This window comes from Podarcis muralis, chromosome 12, assembly GCF_964188315.1.
Source record: "Podarcis muralis chromosome 12, rPodMur119.hap1.1, whole genome shotgun sequence".
Classification (NCBI taxonomy): domain Eukaryota; kingdom Metazoa; phylum Chordata; class Lepidosauria; order Squamata; family Lacertidae; genus Podarcis; species Podarcis muralis.
The window spans coordinates 38377826-38399613 of NC_135666.1; the positions used below are offsets into that span (position 1 = coordinate 38377826).

A 21788-nucleotide genomic window follows, 5' to 3' on the forward strand; every position below is an offset into this window, starting at 1 on the left:
CAGCTGGCATGACTGGCTACGTATAGGATCCTGAAAGAGTTTGTTCAAAGCTGCTTTGTACAACCGGCGGCCATTGTGTGCACATCCAATTGACGCATGACCGCCAATGCCTAAGTCCTTTGGGACTCGGAAGAGGGCAAAAAAGGGGCAGAACAGGCTGATGTGCATGGGGGGCCAGGAACTGAACACACACCCCCACATATGAAAAATGCCCGTTGTCTATTTCATGTAACAATAGTCTTGACAGTGTAACGTGTAACCCTTTTTCCATGTGAATAAGTTCAGCCTATGAGGGATTCTGGAACTATATATATATATATATATATATATATATATATAAAGTTTCCTCTGTAATACCAGGTTCAAAATTGCACCACAGCAGGAAAAGCTGAGCCAGTGACAAGGACAACAGACTCAAGATTGTAACTGAGCAGATTAAAACAGTTTATTTATACACAGTACAAGTTTTCCTATCGGCCCCTAAAATCTCTTGTGGAGAATTCAGAAGAGCTGCAGCACTGAAGCTGAGATTTCAGTACCCATCAGGCTTTGAATCCCCTCCCTGATATAAATCTGTCGATCATGTCCAAACATCTTTCTGGCTGGTCATAGGGCAGGATGTGTCCTCCGCCTCGAACAATGGCCTGTAGAATTATAAAAAGAAATATATATAGCTTAAATAAGGGGAAATGCTGCTTCCAGGACATACATTTGGTTCCAACACATTCAATAAAAATTAGATTAGGGGCTTTGTAGCTCACATTAATCCCCACAGAATGAAATTGCAGAGTTGTGAAAAGGTTCAGAAAAGGGCGACCAAAATTAACAAGGGGAGGGAGCGACTCCTCTGTGAGGAATTGGTTGCAGTAATTGAGACTATAAGAGACCACATAAGAGGCAACAGGATAGAAATTTATAAAATTATGCATGAACAGGGTCAGATTTAGGTTTGATGAGGCCCTAAGCTACTGAAGGTAATGGGGCCCTTTATATGTCCAGCTGTCCTTTGTCAACAACAAATTGTCACTTTTTTGTGTGTTGAATCCTATACGGTAATTTATGGACCTAATATGTATCTAAAGCCATTTGCACATAACAAAATAACCAGTCCATGCAGAATGTAGGCACCCTATATATAGAAATGCGCAAACCAGTGATATTTTAGGGAGCAGGCTAGCAGGCAGGTCCATTCCTTACATCATAGGAGCCTACACAACACAAAACACTGTTGCTGCATGTAGGTTTTATTTTATTTGTTTTTTATCTTATATTTTGGAAATGTACATCCTGTGTTTTTTTTCTTAATTTTTTGGGGGGCCTCCCAAGAGAGTGGGACCCTAAGCTATAGCTTGTTTAGTTTATACGTCGATCCGGCACTGGGCATGAAGAAAGTGGATCAAGAAAAATTTGCTGCCTCTCTCAAAACACTAGAACTCATGGCCACACAATGAAGCTGAATGTTGGGAGATTCATAACAGACAAAAGAAAGTGCTTCTTTGCACAGCACATGATGGAACTCAATCCTACAAGAGGCAGTGACAGCTGCCACCAACTTGGATGGCTTTAGAAGAGGACTGAACAAATTCATGGAGGACAAGACTTGTAGCCCCAATGGTTGTGTCCTACCTCTTCTTATGTTCTTCCTATTAAATGTCATTTGCTTCTTAAATTTATGTGAAATTTAAATTTAAGCTCCATGTTGGGCAAAGAGATTCCTACATTGCGAGGGGCTGGAATACGTGACCCTTATGGTCCCCTTTCAACTCTGATCCTAAGTAAAAAAAATGCAATAAGACAAAGAGAATACTGTTCCACTAAAATACTGTAGTCAGAACAGAGTCAATGAGTGGCTCATTGCATTGAAATTTGCAATGTAAACTTCCTCGGGATAAATATTTATGAATATATACAAATGCCTTGAATACATAAACGGCATGTCCAGCGTCGCATGTATACATGCCCTCCATGCTTAATTGGGTGTATTTGTTTATTGTACTTGGTCTTATGCATTTGTGCTCTGGCACAAAATATACAGTGAAAAGTTTGCCGCATTCTGAGAGCAAAGGGAGCGATAGCAGCTAAATAAACTAAATCACAAATGGTAAAATGAGACAACAGATTCCCCCTCTGCAGAATGTGTGTTTTCATTTACAGTTTTATATATACTGTACATTTAAAAAGCATCTGATGTGTACACAAGAAATGCACGGCAGGCCTCAGAAAGATTTGAAACCGGGGTTTCCGCATACTAACTCATCGCTACGACCATCAAGTCACACAAGCTCATACATAGCTCAGCGATCTGTTACGACTGGACCAAAATCACCCAATGGTATGGCATGTTGGATCCAGACCAAAAATACTAATGCAAATCCAGCTCAGCCACGGACTCATTGAGCAATGACTGTAATGTGGCTCAGGAGCATTGTCTCTAATCTAAGTACAAATCAAACAGACGACCTCTCGTTTTGGGCAGAAGATAATATGCTAGCTCTAATGAAATGATAATGCTCTTTCAAATATGTTTAGAACCGTGTTGCATTGCTGAGTCCATATTCTCATTTTCACAGGCTTTCTCCTTAGCATACAGACATACAGTGGTACCTCAGGTTAAGTACTTAATTCGTTCCGGAGGTCCATACTTAACCTGAAACTGTTCTTAACCTGAAGCACCACTTTAGCTAATGGGGCCTCCCGCTGCTGCCGCGCCGCCGGAGCACAATTTCTGTTCTCATCCTGAAGCAAAGTTCTTAACCTGAAGCACTATTTCTGGGTTAGCGGAGTCTGTAACCTGAAGTGTATGTAACCTGAAGCGTATGTAACCCGAGGTACCACTGTAACCGGAATTCAAATATTCCTTCACCGCTAAAAAGCAAACAACATCAGTCAGTGTCTTCAAATTATTCCAGAGGATCTTTACTTCTGGCGCCAACAGCCAAAGCCTTGAAGGTGAACGAGAATCAGACTTGTCTTAGCAGTTGTATGGCACAGTGATTCCTGCAGAAGCACAGAGCCTGCTGAAGGACACCGACGTGGCATTTGGATTTTACAATGTTTTCAAACCAAGTTGGCAGCAGAAGTCTCTTCCACATCTGAACAGGAGAGTCCTTCAGGTTGCCAGAGGTCACTGGGCTATTTCCTCACTAGCATTACTACAGATCTTTTTGTTAAAAGCCTACTGTTGACGATTAACCTCTTCCTCTCCAAAAGTTTAGCCGTTTGAATTGGGAGCTCTGATTTGTACTTCAGATCAAAACTAACAATGTCAGAAGAAGTACGATTACCAAGATGCTGAGTAAACGGAGACAGAAGGCTGTTACAGCAAACACAGCTTCCTAAATCTGCAATGGGGTAGTCCTCCTTGCATCAGAAGGTCCCAGCCCCAATCCTTGTCTTCTCTTGGTGGAGTTGGGAAAGATTCCCTGCCTGAAACCAACTGTCTGACTCAGGATAAGGCAAGTTTCTACGTTTTTAATACAAAGGGGGGGGGGGAGTACAGCCTTCATAACATGTTCTGAACACCTGGTTTTCAGGTAAAGGTAAAGGACCCCTGGATGGTTAAGTCCAGTCAAAGGTGACTATGGGGTGTGGCGCTCATCTCACTTTCAGGCCAAGGGAGCCGGTGTTTGTCTACAGACAGTTTTCCAGGACATGTGGCCAGCATGACTAAACTGCTACCGGCGCATGACGAGTGCCAAAGTGCACGGACGGAAATGCCATTTATCTTCCCATCACAGAGGTACCTAGTTATCTACTTGCATAGGCATGCTTTCGAACTGCTAAGGTTAGCAGGAGCTGGGACAGAGCAACAGGAGCTCACCCCGTCGTGGGGATTCAAACCGCCGACCTTCCAATCAGCAAGCCCAAGAGGGTCAGTGGTTTAGACCACAGCGCCACCCGCGTCCCATCACCTGGTTTTCAACAATGTGACATATCACCAGCTAAACATCATGATGTACTGATATATCACAGTGTCTGACATGAGGATCGAGCTATGTAGAGACATTGGCTGGCTTCACGGTTTTCCCCACATTGTGATTTTTGCTGGCGCCTGCTCTTGTGATGCGCTTCCCCCTGCAGGAAGCAGGGGAGAGCTGAGCCGGCCAAGTTAACAGGAGCTGCAGGAATTGAGAGAAGCATTGGCTGGATTCACTGTTTTTCCCACATTGTGATTTTTGCATAGCACACACACACACATCATGATTTGCGATATATTGCCAGGTCAAAAATTATGAAATCGATATCATGATGTGGACTTCAAACCAGTTTTGGGCAATATATTGATATATTGCCCAGCCTGAGTGGTGGACCTATTTCTTGAAGCATGCTTAGAAATAGCACACCGCCCACAGGGAGTTGCTTTATACAGCCTCAGGCCATATTGCCCTACTCGCCACCTGATTCTTTTAAACTGGATACACCAGGGACCTTCTACATGCAGAGCAAATACTCCACTATTGAGCTACCTTCCCAACTTATTTTACTAGGACACAACAGAATATTACTAGAAGCAGCGATAACTTCTCCACCTCTGTTATTGGCAGGATAGGAGTGGGAAGGGAAGAGGGGCTGAATCTGGGCTGCAGTTGCAGCAACAGCATTAATAATAATAATAATAATAATAATAATAATAATAATAATAATTTATTATTTATACCCCACCCATCTGGCTGGGTTTCCCCAGCCACTCTGCAAAACTTAGAAACAAGGTGAATATTTTAAAAACCAAAGAGGAGGGAGGGTGTTGTGTAGTGAACAATAACACCCCCACACCCATTTCCCCCCCTTCTCAATTAAAACTGCATGATTACTTTGCAAGTCCAGAAGTAGAGACGTCAACAGGAATGAAGCATGGACCCAGCCGCTACGCTTTAGTTAGGGTGAGAAAGAGTTCAGGTTTCACGCTCACTCCACTGCCGGTCTTTCCCCTTGCAGGAACCAGATGTGGTAATTTATTTGGGACACACTCTATAAGCCAATGTTAACTGGCTTAAAACCACAACCACCACCCTAATTTTACTTTGGCTTTGGGATCCCTTTGAATCGCAAGAGCTGGCTATAATTTACATTGTTCCAGACAGACCTCCTCTTTCTTTAATCCAATCACTGCCATGACTAGACATTGCTAAATGCTCCACGGAGGCCGGCAGTGCTGTTCCAGGCTTCGGTCCTAATTGCAAAAAACTGAAGTCACATACAAACACACACACACACACACACACACACACACACACGAGTTTCAGTGAAAGCAGTAAACAGCTGCATTTCTCCTTCTCCACACAGCTTCAAAAGGAACATACAGTAGTGGAGGCAGGGGTGGGGGTGGGATCAGCCAGCAGAGTTCACAGGGCGCCAGTCCAAACGGCATTCATGCACGACAAAAAAGTAACAGCCGAATACAGGGTCTTTGCTTACATTTACTGTGACCCAAACTTCCTCTTTGACCTCTGTATTTGAAAGCAGAGGAGGGCAGCGGCAGTGGGATGTCAGTGTGGCGCCTGATCGTGCATCTTCAAGGGATCAGAAGGGAGATCAACTCCTAGAATGTTTAATGGACACTCACAGCAGTGTGTGGGGATACATGTGAGAGAGAGAGAAAGAGAGAAAGAGAAAGAAAGAAAGAAAGAAAGAAAGAAAGAAAGAAAGAAAGAAAGAAAGAAAGAAAGAAAACATTGCCTGGATCTGGAGCCAAATCACTGAAACATAAGGAGTTGGAAGGGGCCTCCAAGTTCATCTAGTCCAGGGTTTCCCAAACTTCGGTCTCCAGCTGTTTTGGGACTACAATTCCCATCATCCCTGACCACTGGTCCTGCTGGCTGGGGATGGTGGGAGTTGTAGTCCAAAAACAGCTGGAGACTCACATTTAGGAAACTCTGATTCTAGTCCAACTCCATGCTGATGAAGGCAATCCACTACTACAGCATCCTGGATAGTGGCTATCCAGCCTCTGCTTAAAACTTCTAACAAAGGAGAGTCCAGCCTGTTGTCGAACAGTTTGCACTCTACTTGTTTAGTCCAACCTGTTTTTCTCATAATTTGAACCCATTGGTTCGGGCCCCATCCTCTTTAGCATGGCTACCACATCTGAAAGCCAGGGGATGAATGCTGAGGAATGCTGAGGGGAGAATGCTGTGTGGAAGGCTACTTTGCCTCATTTTTTGGTACACCAGCTCCAGGCTGGCATAGCTAAAAGGTCCAAAGACTGGGCCCTTCAGATAATCCATGGGGATTTAGATCTAGTGGATCCAAAGCAGCCAGTGCCCTGCTCCTGCAAGACTCAATTTCGGGGATTGACTAGAAGAAGAAGAGGAGGAGGAGGAGTTTGGATTTGATATCCTGCTTTATCACTATCCTAAGGAGTCTCAAAGTGGCTAACATTCTCCTTTCCCTTCCTCCCCCACAACAAACACTCTGTGAGGTGAGTGGGGCTGAGAGACTTCAAAGAAGTGTGACTAGCCCAAGGTCACCCAGCAGCTGCATGTGGAGGAGCAGGGAAGTGAACCCGGTTCACCAGATTACAAGTCTACTGCTCCTAACCACTACACCACTAGTGTAGCTAGGTGAAGCTGGGGCTTGTACCATGGGGCTGGTAGCCCTTAGCTGACAGCTTGCTTCTCCACTGATGTAGAGGGGACTATGCAGTCCCATACAGTCCTGGACAGGAGACCTCTTGGACAGGAGACCTCCTCAGGGTGCTCCATATTTTAGAATGCAGAAACCATATTTTAAAATCTATCTACACCCATGAGAGAAAGCACATCTAACGTGATTCATTTCCTGGGAACTTTATTTTAAAACCTGTTATCTAGTAGGGATTAATTATACCTTAGCACTAAAGCAAATCAAGACATTTTGATTTTTTTTAAAAGTCTGTGCTTCTGTTTCACCACTATCACTATGCACTGGATTTAGAACAAAAAACATCCGCACACATGGGAGCGTAACCGTTTTTGACATCGTAAGAAATTTTAAAATCAGCCACAGTAATATATATATATAGAGAGAGAGAGAGATTCAACATCAGCATTAAAAGATTAAGTGCTATGGCTATCAAGCAATGAAATAAATAAAAGTCTGTTCTAGGAGAAATCTGTTCAAGCATCAGTTCTTTGGCTTCGCTGTCTTTGGACAAGTGGCTCTTTGTGGTTTCCTCTCAGATATCTATGCGTGTGCAGCCATGTACAATTAAATCAGCAAGCAGAATAGTGCAAAACAGATGTGCGCAGCCATAGGGATTGAACAGGCAAACGGCAGGGAGAGCCCAGGAAAGAAATCCAAAACGTTGCTTTACTTAAAATCATCGGCAAGCCAGCATCGCCGGCCCATGACTGGCTTAAGCAATGCTGTGGCTTTGTGGGAATATTCTGCAGTGTCATTCTGAAGATCCGTGTGGAATACTAATGTGGAGCTGCTATTTCCTTGCTGGGCCAGAAAATTCTAGCATCTTAACCCCAACAAATTTCATTCATTCCCTCAAAAGCAGATAACTTAGCTCAGGCTTCCTCATGTTCGGCCCTCCACGTGTTTTTGGCCTACAACTCCCATGATCCCTAGCTAGCAGGACCAGTGGTCAGGGATGATGGGAATTGCAGTCTCAAAACATCTGGAGGGCTGAGGTTGAGGAAGCCTGACTTAGCTCATTTATGCCTGTAGGCAAGACGACAGCAGTTCAAGAGGGTCTGAGCTCAAAAGGGGGCTGGGTGTGCAAAAGAGGGGAATGATATGAGCCTCAAAGAACACCGAAAGAATAGGGAACTATGGAGCAGGGAACATGCTGGAAGCAGAAACTTGTGACTGGCAAGGAGAAAGGATGAGCAGGATCCCTGGTGCAACAGAGAGAAAATATCCCCTTTAAAATAAGGGGGTGGCTTGTTTTTCCTGAAGAAGATATCCGCCTCTTGAAAGTTTGGCAATATTAAAAACTTCTTCAAAACCAAGCTTGGACTAACAGGAGCTGAAATCTTTGCAACGGCACTGTTCCAAGCACTGGCCAAGTATCAGACAGCGATTCAGCAAGGCTGCAGCTGTGGCATAGCAGATGAGTACGATCTTAAGAGCTGCAACACAAGGGGGTAAATAATAACTCATGGGTGTGTCGAGATCATGAATGTAGACTTCAGAAGGGGTGGGCGCCCATTAAGGAAACCAGCAAGGCGACAGACATTGAGCATGAAGAACTACCCCATAAATGGGTCAGATCAATAGTTTAACCTTCAGGGAAGGGCCATAGGTCTGTGGTGGAACACATTCTTCACATGCCAAAGGTTCCAGGTTTAATCCTTGGAGCCTCCGGGTAGAACTGTGGAAGACTTCTGCCTGCAACCCAGCCAGTCAGTGCTGACAATATTGTGCTATTTGGACCAATGGTCTGACTTGATATAAGCCAGCTGCCTATGTACTCTGACTATGTACACAGTCATCTCCTTCCCAGACGCCCACTTTGGTGGCTTTTCTATATAATTATAAATTGTTTATATGACACCCATCTGACTGGGTTGCCCCAGCCAAACTGGGCAGCTTCCAGCAAATTAAAACATCAACACAGTAAAACATCAAACATTAAAAACTTCCCTATATAGGGCTACCTTCAGGCGTCTTCTAAAAGTCACATAGCTGTTTATTTCCTTGACTTCTGACAGGAGGGCATTCCACAGGGCGGGCGCCACCACCGAGAAGGCCCTCTGCCTGTTTCCCTGTAACCTCACTTCTCGCAGTGAGGGAACCACCAGAAGGCCTCAGAGGTGGTTCCTCAGAGGTAGACCTCAGTGAACAATGAGGGTGGAGAAGCTCCTTCAGGTATTTAGAGCCGAAGCTGTTTTGGGCTTTAATGGTCAGCACCAACACTTTGATTTTTGCTCATCAAGACCTAACTCTGGACATCAACACTGCAAATCAATATTCTACCACTGACCTATAGACCCACTCCTTTCAACCATTAGCTGATGCTAGGTATTTTGATAGCTGGGAAACTTGTTGAAAAATACATTCTATCCATATTCTAAATATGACCACGCTAGTAGCCCAAGAACACTATCCTATAGGCACTTTGCATGGTTAGAGAAAGTTCATGTAAAACAGTTAAACAAACCACGACACCCATAGAAGCTTCTAGAAAACAGTCATCACACAATGGGATTATCCACATTTACCTTTCCTCTGCCATGTCCAAATGCCCTTTTTTGCCCCAGAGTTTTCCCTATGAAAACCTACTCTTTAAAGCTCAATTGGAGCAAACAGCAATCCATTGAGAACCCGAACTGACCTCTGCTCCAATTTAGCGCTAAGAAGCAGGCTTCCAGAGGGAAAGTTCCAGAGCAAAAAAGAATGTTTGGACACTGAGCTTTTAAGTGCAGACCTCTGCCTAAGAAAGTGCAGGGCAAAAGTTACGTGTGGATAATTTCTACGTGGCATCAGGAACTTCACTCATCCTCAAAGAATGAAGCAAGAAACTGACAAAGGAACTAACAAAGACTTCAGTGAAGCCAAGATTTTTCTTCCTGGGAACTAGCTGGCCTTGGCAGAAGTTATCCCAAATCTATTCAGCAGCTTCTTCCTTCAATTAGAAATATGTTTATTTGCAGTTACTTATTTCAATTCCGTAACCTTCCCAAAATCCTCCAAAGGACCCAGTTTCCGAAAAGTACTCAGCCACATAATTTTAAGCTCCCCTGAAAGCAAGTGAAATTTAAGTCCTCCTACTAATACTGAAATGAAGCCAAGCTAGCTGTGTTCTTAAATCACTGTAGTTTTTGTTTTGTTTTGTTTTTAAAGCAGCCTGTTAATTGTAAAATTTCATTCTGGTTGATCCACACACACACCACCCCAGTAAAGCAACGGTAAAGTAAATATTACCCACATTCTGACTCACAAGGCCATTTCTCAGAAGCATTTACTGGAAAATAAAATGTCTATAAGCCTATGAATTTAAGAGACTGTGAAAGATAACACTTCAGTTTATACTTAGTCCCTGTGAGAAGCATATGATGAAAATTGCCTGAATATTTTCCTTCCATCTGAAAGTAGTGACATATTATTATAGGCTAAGTTAAGCTTTCGTTAAAAACTTTCAGAAGACCTTCATGTCATGCATATCAGCAAAGCCCAAAATAAAAAGGTGTTGATGAATTCCAGCAAAAACAAGTCATTCTATGTAGGATTTCAGCTGGTTGGTTTGTTTTTTTAATTGTATATTTGAGAGTAACAAAATCCATGTTTTCTAATTAAAATACACTCTGGGTTATAAATCTGATTTATGAGATGCCTATCATTTAAGTTCTTACTCGTGCTGCACTTAAATGATTTTAACTGCTTAAGAGCAATCTCTATTCTTTGAACTGTTGTACAAGCAAACAGGTGAATACTACACCAGCAGAACCAAGCCCATTGCACTAAAAATATAGATTCAGCACCTCCCAATTTAATACTCATGGGAGGAAGGAAAACAAGTATCTCAGACCTTTAAGAGTTTAACAGAAACTACTTTTGAGTTAGGAAGAAACCGGGACAAGATAGGGAGAGTTGTAAGGAAAAAGCAACTCCAATAATTGGTGTAACCAATTAGAAGTGACCATGAGGAGTCCAGGGGCTGTTTGTGAGTTGTTTGCACATTCTGTTATCCAGTTTATATTGCTTGGAAGGATCTGGGCATGGGGTAAGAAGTTATAAAGGTGCCTTGAATTTTGTATTTTCTGTCCCATTGTTCTAGGCACATTTTGAGATTGGGAATTTCATTGGTGTGAGCAATTTCTGAGCTCTGGGCACTGCATGTAAGATTTCTGATTAAAACTGCGACTGCTGGTGCTGAGGGCGTGGGAGGAGAAATTCCTGCCTGCTTGACTTCCAAGAAATCACTTCAGTGTCAGGCAAGCTGATAGGTTCTGCCTCTCAGTTGCCCTTAGGGGAAGGCAGCGTTTTGAGGGACCCTCATAAGAATATTAAGGGGGTGGGCAGGGGAAGCATGGCTTCTTTTCTTGCAGTCTTCAGATGAGGACTAGACCATGTGAAAAATGAACAGAAGATTTTAGCTGCAGTTCATTCATTTTCAGCCTAGACATTCTGTTGTGGCGTCCATAACTTAGGTTTAAGGTGCCATTTAGCTCCTAGCTTTCATGTCTCAGTTTCTAACACTGGTCCAGACTTCGTTTGAATAAAAACTGAATACTTTCCACAGTGCTGTCTTCTTTCGGCTGGAAGAATTGGCGTTTCTATTTAACCGCTCCAGTATATCTGAAGGAGCGTCTCCACCTCCATCGTTCTGCCTGGACACTGAGGTCCAGCGCCGAGGGCCTTCTGGCGGTTTCCTCACTGTAAGAAGCCAAGTTACAGGGAACCAGGCAGAGGGCCTTCTCAGTAGTGGCACCCGCCCTGTGGAATGCCCTCCCACCAGATGTCAAAGAGAACAACAACTACCAGACTTTTAGAAGACATCTGAAGGCAGCCCTATTTAGGGAAGCTTTTAATGGTTGGTGCATTACTGTATTTTAATATTTTGTTGGAAGCCGCCCAGAGTAGCTGGGGTATAAATAAATTATTATTATTATTATTATTATTATTATTATTATTATTATTATTAACATTTCAATAGTCACTTTTTGAATGTCTCCTTTCTTCATGAGATACTGACTCTGTTTAGATTTTGGGGGGGGGGGAGGGGACATAGCAGAAGATGGGAAAGGCCTTTAATATTTAGTTTACCCCTGTGCACAGCTTTATTGTGTAAATACTTCTCTTTTTTTAAGACTCAGATGTTACAGAAACTGGAGGATCAGGAGCAGAGCCTGCTTACGAGGGCTAAAAATGAAGCGTGTTCAGATGCCCGCAGATGCAGTATTTTGTGATCTGTCACTGCATGGCAGTACAAATAGTTGGCTAACTGTCTGCAGCTGCTGCCTAGAAAAGTCTAAGCCTCTCCCCTCCCCTCCCCCAGCAGCCAAGTGCAAATGTCATCTTTGTCAACAGTGATCAAGGATAGAAACACTGACCAAGGATAGCTGCTCCGACCGCATGCTCAGTGCTTTGCTGCTGAAATCAATTTTAAAAGCTGCAGGAAAAGCTTTCATTTTTCCTGCCAGAGAGAACCCACACCAGGAGTCAAACAACAAACATCCAGAAATGAGATCTATCACATCAAGATCTGTAGCAGGAATCTCGTCCTACTCCTGGAGTCCCTGTGGGGTTCAGCCTAGGGGTGGTTGGTGGTGAGAGAATGATCAGGCATATGATTCCTACATTCCTGTTAAGGCTATCGGATGGTTGCTATAGAGCAATCAGGCAAGGTGCCTCACTGGTCTGTTCTAATGCTTTATTATTGGTGCTAAAAACCTTTACAATGCAGAGCGCCTCTATTCCACGCCTTGCTCATTCACTAGCAGAATCTGAGAGTGGGCGGTCCTTGAATCTTCCCCAGCAGAGTAGTCTCTTGAGCCCAGCCTACGCCTCCCCTCTCTGCGCGAAAGTCTTCTGCGCAAGGAAGGCGTGGGTAAAGGGGGACCTCCCTCCTCCCCGCTTTGCTCAGGCAAGGTGTCCTGATACCACCTTGCATCCTCCGAGTCCTGCACCTCCTCCCCACTAGAGGTGTGGCTTCCTTCCTCCGCTGAGGAGGCGCTGCTTCCCACGATCTTTGGGGGCTCTCTGTAATCCGTCCGCCTTTCCCCCCTTCGCTCCTGAGCCGATGGCAGTTCCCTGACAATTCCCAAACATCTTTCGTAATGCAGGGTGCTTAAGAGATAGTTTCACTTCAAGTTAGGTCACTGGTAGTGCACAACCAAGAGAATGGGAGGTTTAACTCTGACAGAAGTATTATGAGCTCAGTGGGGGCTATATATTCCATAATAAGCATGCACAGGATTGCAGCCTGAATTTAACCCACTTCGCCTGGTGTTAGAGAGAAAAGCGAGTCCTTCAACCAGAAAAAGTCAAATAAACAGAGCTGAATTTGCACTGTGCTTCTTTAAAATCTTAGTATCCCCACCCCCTTACCTGATAGAATTCACCTGCTTGGCGCACATAGCCAGCAACGTCTGAATCTTTAGCACGCACCCGCCATACAACTCTCTCGGCATTCTTGTACTCTTCCACTTTGGTCCACGGCACTGTTGGCAGAAACCGTTCCGTCAGTGGGGCTCCCACAATGATATCAAGTTGTCCACTGTATAGGAGAACCTGGAAAACACAAGCAGGTCCACGGCTTGTAAGAGTCTAGTAAAAGATCTGGTGTACAAAGCGCCGTGAGTCTCACAGAACCGATCCCAAACAGCCTGTATAACAAAGCAAAAGCCAAAAATCAAGGACAGAGACCACGTTAGTCTGACGGGGAAATATAAGCCTCAGCTTGGAGCACAGCCATTACACCTGGGACAAAGAGGTCTAAGACCTGGGGGGAAACAGAGGAGCAGGAGTCTGGGTGATGCATCTGTTTCTGGGATGTACAATTTCAGGCTGTGAAATCCAATAAGCAGAACTCAGCCCCACTGTTATGTACTGAGTTGAATAGGATCCAAAAGGCAGCAGTCTGATTGGTCCTAGAACAATAGGATCCAAAAGGCAGCAGTCTGATTGGTCCTAGAACAATAGGATTCAGAATGCAGCAGTCTGATTGGTCCTAGAACAATGCAGCAGTATGATTGGTTGGCAGGAACTACCCAATCATGCTCCAGATAGAAGTGAATCCACAACCTGATTGGCTTACAGTAGAATTCCGGAATTAGCCAATCATGTGCAGCCCATTGTGTAAATAATGTATATAAAGCAGATACTTTGAGGGGACATTCATTCATTCCTCCTCACCACTATGAGCTGAATAAAGAGCATGAAATCACTTTGCGACTCTGAGTATATTTCACCCACTTACAGACCAGGCAAAGGTTCCCAACTTTTGGCCATTTAGGGAGGCCTCACAAGGAGTGTGAGGCACTAGCCCTCCTCATCTGGTAGAGATGCAGGAGCCGTAAAGGACAACAGCCTGCATCATCTGGGCAGCTTCTTGTTGATACTCAGGATCCGCACTCCCCTTCCTGCTATGGCGTTTACTTCAAGCAAGCCTTCTCCTGCCCATTCAGCAAGGCAACAGATAAAGAACTGCTCATATTCTGAACTGCCTGAATTTGCCCTCAAGAAAGTTCACCACCATGTCCAATCTGATGGGTTATTCAGCTACTTTTGATAATCGGTGTTATTGATGTTTCTACTGTTCCTACTGTGGCAATGTATTTTTATCTTTACACTACCTTGTTATATGTGGTTTATAAATATATAAGTAAACAAAATAAAAAATATGTTCACAAGAAGATAGGATTAAAGATAGCCATAGGCCTCTATGTCTCAGAAATGGCTGGGCATTTGAGCTCAAAAAGAACACTCTCAAGAATCCAATCACATACAAACACTAATAATAATAATAATAATAATAATAATAATAATAATAATAATAAGTTATTATTTGTACCCTGCCCATCTGGCTGAGTCTTCCCAGCCACTCTGGGCGGCTTCCAGCAAAGATTAAAAAATACATTAAAATGTCACACATTAAAAACTTCCCTGAACATACCCCTCACATCCCATGCTAAAAGGAATGAGAGAAGGAGCACAAATAACTCGACATTGCTTGCAAAAGGGTGAGAGGAAGCAATTTGGCTAATCAACCGGACATAGTTGATCCCTTCATCTCATACATGAAAGTTAAAGCACAAGCTCAGTGTTCAAATCTGAAAGAGCATTAAGGACTATTTAATCCAATATGTCCAATTTAGTGCTGGTCAGCCTGGATAGCTTAGTTGGCTGAAGCGTGGTGCTGATAACGCTAAGTTTGCAGATTCAATCCCAGTATGGGACAGCTGCATATTGCTGCATTGCAGGGGGTTGGACTAGATGATCCTCAGGGTCCCTTCAAACTCTACAATCCTATGAATCTATGGATACAACTCATATTAGTCTTCCAGCCTATCCAATCTTTACAAAACCTGATGCAGTCAACCTTTGGTACTAAACTACAGTCATACAAGAGAATAATAATGGATCACTGTCAACAAACAGAAATCAGTATCAAGTAACATATAGGATGGTAATATAATGCACACTTCATGTACAAAATTTATAACTTCATGCATTAGCCAAAGGTGGCTTAACAAGAATAGAAATAATAGAAAATATAGAAACCATAGCAACAGTAGATTTCGTTACATATGCAATAGCAGAAACAAAATCTCTAGCGCAAGAGTGCATAGTCTATAGGTGCAAATCACTGGGTATGGTTTTTGAGAAACAACGCACCATGAATGGAAAGAGGGAGTCTTACTAAAAAATACTCCAGGGAGACTGCCCTGGTAGATTCTAACAGGAAGAACTTTAGACTTTAGCTCAACAAATGGAAAAAGAAGATGTAGCGTAAAGATTCCATCAGAATGAACACTGGATTTTTTTTCTTTTTCTTTTTCTTTTTTGTTTTAACTAGAAAAAGGGGGGACGTGTGATTGGTGTAAAAACATATTCCATCCCACAAAGCTGGTTTAAGTTTCTCTTTAAATCCCATACCCAAACAGCATATATGTTTTGTATCAGTTGGGATCTCACAGCAGACTGTTCAGGCTCAAGCCAAGATAGAGCCCTTTGTACGACTGCAACGCACACATGTTTCCTATGAACTATTAATTCTTTGTTACTAAAAAATCCTGGTGGGGTTAAAAGCCTTTTCTGTAAGACTCGCCCAAGCTAGCTCAAATAAAATAATTGCACTGTTTATATGAAGAAGCTATGCCTCAAAGACCTTGATTCTCCATGGCCTCTGCAAAAATTTTCTGCAGCTGTTACACTCGACAGTATGGGAATAATTACAATTACCCGTCTTAGGGTAGGACACAGCACAGTAAAAACAGTACAACCCAATTTGGTCAGGCTATGTATCCGTCGCTCTACAAACCTAGAAGTAACATGTACGGTAATTGGCATTGTATCTATTTTTCTCATTTTTTATGGGGACTAAGTGTGTGTGCGCACTTGGTGGTGGGAGGACATCCTACAGGGACACAAACCACACAGACTTCTAGCAATTTCAGTAAAGTGCAAACGATTTCTGCCAAACTTCAAAAGCTTGACTAATTTTACGCCAACAGGATACTGGCAGGCCACGCAGGTTGACTTTAATGCCGGTGTAATTTATTGCAAGACTGTCCCCCAAATCATACTCCTAGCATTAAGAAAGCTTCTGTAGCAACATATGAGAAGAGTGGAAGGAAGAAGTCCTATATTTTTTTCCACCTTCCACTGACGATGGCTGCATCACGATAAATATGTTTAAACCATGATGAAAAATCCCTTAATTTCTGTCTTGTTGGAAATTAAAGTTCTCTTGTTTGCACTGAAAACATTGGATAACATGCAATAATAATACACAGAAGTGACCTAATGAAATTAATGGACTTGAGTAATGGATTTCAGTGGGTCTACTTCAAGTACCACCCATTAGAAATGCAGTTTTATTGAAGACCAGTTCAAATAGCCACCAAGCATTGTAATAATTACTATAATGTTAATGAACAAGTCTAAATACAGAATCAGCTATAATATTTATTCTGGCATAAAAACATGAATGCAAGCTTCAAAAGTCTATGGGGATTTTAATTGCTACGCACATTGTGTAATGAGCTCAATTTAGGTATGGTAGTTGAAGTGTAGGTGGGTTCCCACAACGCAAGACACAGTGATAACAGCAAAAACCTTTACTGAACTAGCAGAACTGGACAACAGGGGCAAAGCAACTGCTTATATACATTTCTGAAGGCCTGGGCCACTCCCACTCCCAACGTGATTGGCTGTCTAAACTTCCAAGCTGCGAATCGTAACTCAGAGTTTAAGGTCCAATGGCAGAGGCCCAAATCTTGAAATGTTCTGTTATTGGATATCATGTATCGAATCAGAACACAGGGGCTCAGAATTCTTAGTCCAGACTCAAGCTCAGGCAAACAGAGACCACTGAATACATAACAGTAGTGTTAATCTGTTTTTCTGTTTCTGCTTTTAAACTGCAGCTGTTTCTAAATTCAAACAAACAGCTTTGGGAGATCTGATGAACGGAATAACCACTCATTAAAAAGAACTTGAAGCATATCATCTCAAATACCTCAAGGTTCTTGCAAGAGGCGCATATAAGATGTGTGATAAATTGCAACTCTAGATCCTGTTTTTTAAAACCAGCTCCATCCTTACTGTTTGGTCCTTATACAATTATACTATGTTTCCTATGCAGACAAACTTTTGATCTTTTCCCCGGTGACCTTAATCTACAATATTTTGTGGTTTCCTGTAAGAGGAAATGACGATTGAAGAGCAGTCTTAAGATGTCCTGGCCGGTGCCATGATCCTAATTAGCTGCCATCTCGATTCTGAGCACTCCACAAAATAAACCAAAATCCCATTGGACAACTTCAAGGAAGACAATTACAGATGTTCCCCACCCCACCCCAGCTAAAAGGCTGGGGCAGTACTGTCATTTTAAACAGCTACAGCCATCTTTCAAAAGCAGCGGGTAGAAACAAAGGCAGTATGGCCTATTGAATTATTTTTCTTCAGAGCAGAAACTCATTAGGGTTAACAAGGCTAACGGTCATTAATGGTGTAATTTCTGGAAAGGGAACATATCAGTTAGTCATACATCACTAGTTGATACAGATTGTATTCATTTACAGTACAGTGGTACCGGGGGTTACATGCGCTTCTGGTTACATATGCTTCAGGTTACAGACTCCGCTAATCCAGAAATAGTACCTCGGGTTAAGAACTTTGCTTCAGGATGAGAACAGAAATCGTGCTCCGGCGGTGTGGCAGCAGCGGGAGGCCCCATTAGCTAAAGTGGTGCTTCAGGTTAAGAACAGTTTCAGGTTAAGAACAGACCTCCGGAACAAATTAAGTACTTAACCTGAGGTAAAAGATAAAGGTACCCCTGACCGTTAGGTCCAGTTGTGGACAACTTTGGGGTTGTGGCGCTCATCTCGCTTTATTGGCTGAGGGAGCAAGCATACAGCTTCCGGGTCATGTGGCCAGCATGACCAAGCTGCTTCTGGTGAACCAGAGCAGCTCACGGAAATGCCGTTTACCTTCCCGCCGGAGCGGTACCTATTTATCTACTTGCACTTTGATGTGCTTTCGAACTGCTAGGTTGGCAGGAGCACGGACCAAGCAACAGGAGCTCACCCCACTGCTGGGATTCGAACCGCCAACCTTCTGATCGGCAAGTCCTAGGCTCTGTGGTTTAACCCACAGTGCCACCTGTGTCCCTATTAACCTGAGGTGCCACTGTATAATAATCTGAACATTTCCCCCCTTTTCTATTTGTAACAAGTAACTAGCCTAAGCAGGTACCAAGCATTTTATTCTCTAGTTTTTGAAAAACTGTGTGCTATATTTCAGGATTTGAAATGTAAGCATGGCATACAGCATCTGCATTCTTGCACAGAGTTATCTAAGGATACAGTTCATCCCTGTCAATCAGCAGAGGAAGGGGGGAAGGACTCCCACAGGGCTACAGTAAACCATCAAAAGAAGATCTCTTTAGATTACCCCTGGGATTCTGGAATACAGTCTCATATACCAGATGGAAGAACAGTCTGTCTCCCAGCCAATCCCTTCCTCACACGCTCTTTTCTTTTGGGACAGCTAAACAATAAGATGGGCTAATTTTTCTTCTACATGTTGCAGGGAGCACCGTAAAAGAAACAAGAAAAATAAGAGCATAATGGCAGACAGGAGATACAGAGACATGTTTTACAAATTTGCCATAACTTCTGTGCTAGTAGTAGTGGCCAAGAAACCTGAGGTAATGGCAGTCTTGCAAATGGAATGGCCAAGAGAGATTTATGTAAACCAGGAATGGAGCTTGACGTTTTACTGAACCTCCACCACTGAATGCTTGGGGCTCCATTTTCTCTGTTTATAAGGAGCAGATATGACCTACATTTGAGGCTACTTCAAGCTATTCCATTCCTAACTGCACCATCCTCCCAGTTGCTCATTTAGCTATAGCACAAGTGTGGCTGTATCATACTGGGGCTTTAACCAAGCACTAGTGATGAAATACTGCTAATACTGCCTTCCCTGATTAAGGAAACCTGAACACTGGCTGCCCATTGTGTTAAGCACTGGAGCATAAAAGATCCAGCCACCAGAAATGCAAAAATTGAAAGCATTTTAGAAGCCATAAATACAACTGCGTAGTGAAACAAACCAAAACTTATTAAGACGGGTGGGCATGGTTTAGCTAAAATGGCACCATGGGTCAACTGGGAAGGCCTGGTGGCCCTAATCAGGCCTATGGCCCAGAGGTTACTCATCCCTGTATTAATTAAATCTATTTTGTGCAAAGCAGTGACATTATCAAATACACAAAAGCCAGTGAAGACTATCCTCCTGGTCCTCTACCTGCATTTTGGCAACTCACTGTGACCATGCTACGAGAAGAGAAAATCAGGAGTGGACACAAGATCTACCCACCCTGGAAGAATGGCAGATGAAGGTGATGGACTATATGGAACTGGCAGAAATGACCGGCAGAATCCGAGACCAGGGAGAAGAGTCGGTGGAAGAAGATTGGAAGAAATTTAAAGACTATCTACAGAAATACTGCAAAATTAATGAATGTTAGAATGATGTTGGATTGAAGTTAAGTGGTTTTCAGCAGTAATGTTATAAAGGAATGTGCAAAAATGGATTGTTAACAGGTGATAATCTAAAGTTATAATATATTAAGATTAAAGATTAGGATAAAAACAAAGAGGGAAAGGATTTGCTGAACCAACTAATTGAACTGGAATACAAAAAAGGGAGGTGTGAGGAGGTCTGGGGAACAAGCAAATGAAAGATAAGATGCAGAAAGTTTGAATTGTTTTTAACTGTTTTTACTTTGTATTTTTTCTTTTTCTTTTTTCTTTTTGTAACATTTTGAAAACTTTAATAAATATCTTTTAAAAAAAGAAGAAGAGAAAATAGGAGTGACCTGAATATTCACAGTAAACTCATGAAAGGATCACTGGGAAGGAGAGATAGGTTGACAAATCTGTACTTTTCAACTTTTCCAATATCACTAAATAAGACAGTCCTCTTATTCTTGGCTGTGCCTCTTCCCCACTGCCAAGGCCCTTCGCGACTATAATTATCAGCCTCTACATTTTCTCCATCTCCTTTTGCTAAGCATTCTCGCCAAAAGCAGAAAGTAGCATGGCCAATGCAGAGAGTAGCATGTAGCCGATTAAATTCAATTGCTGCCACAAATAAACACTGCAGATGAAGAAACCTAGACAGAAGAGAAAGGGATTAAGACTTGTGGATTACATGAATGAACAGTTTAAGAAAGAATGTTCTCATGCGGGTGGCTCATGTCTTTGGCTTGCTTGCATGCTTTCTGCGAGGAAGGTGATATAAACTAAATTGCAAAGAAAGGATACAAGAATTTCCCCCATAAAAGCCTCTTTGAAACAGGGAAATTTGGGTCAGCAGCAAACTTCCCCGTTCCAAGCAGTAGATGTGGGCTAATCATGACATGAAACCCTAGTTTTCCAAGAACAGTGAAAGGAACTGAAGTGGAAAGGGAACAAATGGGCAAAACAAAATAAGCAAAAAGTTAGACATAAAGAATAGCATGAATGTGACTGAGGTTGCCAACCTTTCAGGACAAGTGAGCACATTTTGAATTTTGTGGAAATGTTGTGGGCAGCAGTCACAAAATGGCTGCCATGGCGGCATGGCATAACATTTTGGATGCTGTGATCTTGCAGATTTCACACCATGACTGTGTCCCCCCCCCCCAAGTTCTTTTTCAGGCCTGCAATCTTGTGTGGCGCTCCCAAAACACCTTTTGAGCCACCGTGCCAAAAAAGGCGCTTTTTCTGGGGGGAATTGTGATGTGAAATTGCTCAAGATTATGGCGTCCAAAATGGTCGCCATTCTCTTGTGAGAAAAAATGGGAAGATAGTGTCCCAGAAGAATGTGTCCTGGATTTTGCCGCTGAGGTGTTGGAGGGTATGATGTAGCAAGCAAAACTGTTTAAAAGCTCTTAAACAACTCAGAAAACCAAAGCACATTACAAAAAATATAAACATATCATGAACATTTCAAATACACACTACTTTACTTGTGGACTTTAAGTCGCTCAGGCTACCAGGTAGAGCAAATGTCGAACACTCTGCCTTCAATTTGTACAAAACAAAATCTTATTAAAACTCTTGTTTTACTTGTGCTAGAATAAGCTAATGAAGTTAACTGTGAGGGTACAAATGGTAAAATTTTAGTGAGGTAGTTAAGGGCTGGCACAGGAAGACTTTAAAATGCAGGAACAAAGATGCAATTAGCTGGGATTTAATGAGCTGTTTAACGATAAGTGACAGTGCCTGCCACAATTTCCGAACTAGATGCAGTCTTAAATACTGTAGGACTGAGTTCTAACCTAAGGCAAGTTAACCTTTCCGGTGTTGCACAACTCCTTTTGGGGCAAGACAGGTTTAAATCAGTAGATATAGCAACATCTGATACTAACAAAAATATATTCACAGGATCCACAAACATCAAAGGTTTTATTAGTGTTAAAGAATTCTAAGCCAAAGCCTCTTTCCTGGGATAAAATATCTCATCCAATTATTACAAAGCCCCTGTCATGGTATGGAACGTAAGAAAGTCCTGCACAAATCATACCCAATTTTTGCCTTGCAAATGAAATCTTTGCTCATTTAATTCCTGCTGGAAATTATATATATATCTGCCTACTTGCACAATAGATATCTGCTTGCACAATGAGACTTCTGGTTTCT

The 21788-nt window shown here is 42.7% G+C and overlaps 1 protein-coding gene across 5 annotated transcripts in view; it reads right to left on the reverse strand.

Moving 5' to 3' along the window:
• Positions 1 to 420: 420 nt before the first annotated feature.
• Positions 421 to 21788, reverse strand: part of CPVL (carboxypeptidase vitellogenic like) — a 60337-nt gene continuing 38969 nt past the window's right edge. For all 5 annotated transcript variants that reach the window (XM_028750834.2, XM_028750835.2, XM_028750833.2 and 2 more), the window contains 2 exons: positions 12979 to 13161; positions 421 to 644 (listed from right to left, as the gene is read on the reverse strand). In XM_028750834.2, coding sequence (XP_028606667.2) covers positions 543 to 644; positions 12979 to 13161 — 285 coding nt within the window. In that variant the 3' untranslated portion in view covers positions 421 to 542. The remainder of the gene's footprint in view (positions 645 to 12978; positions 13162 to 21788) is intronic.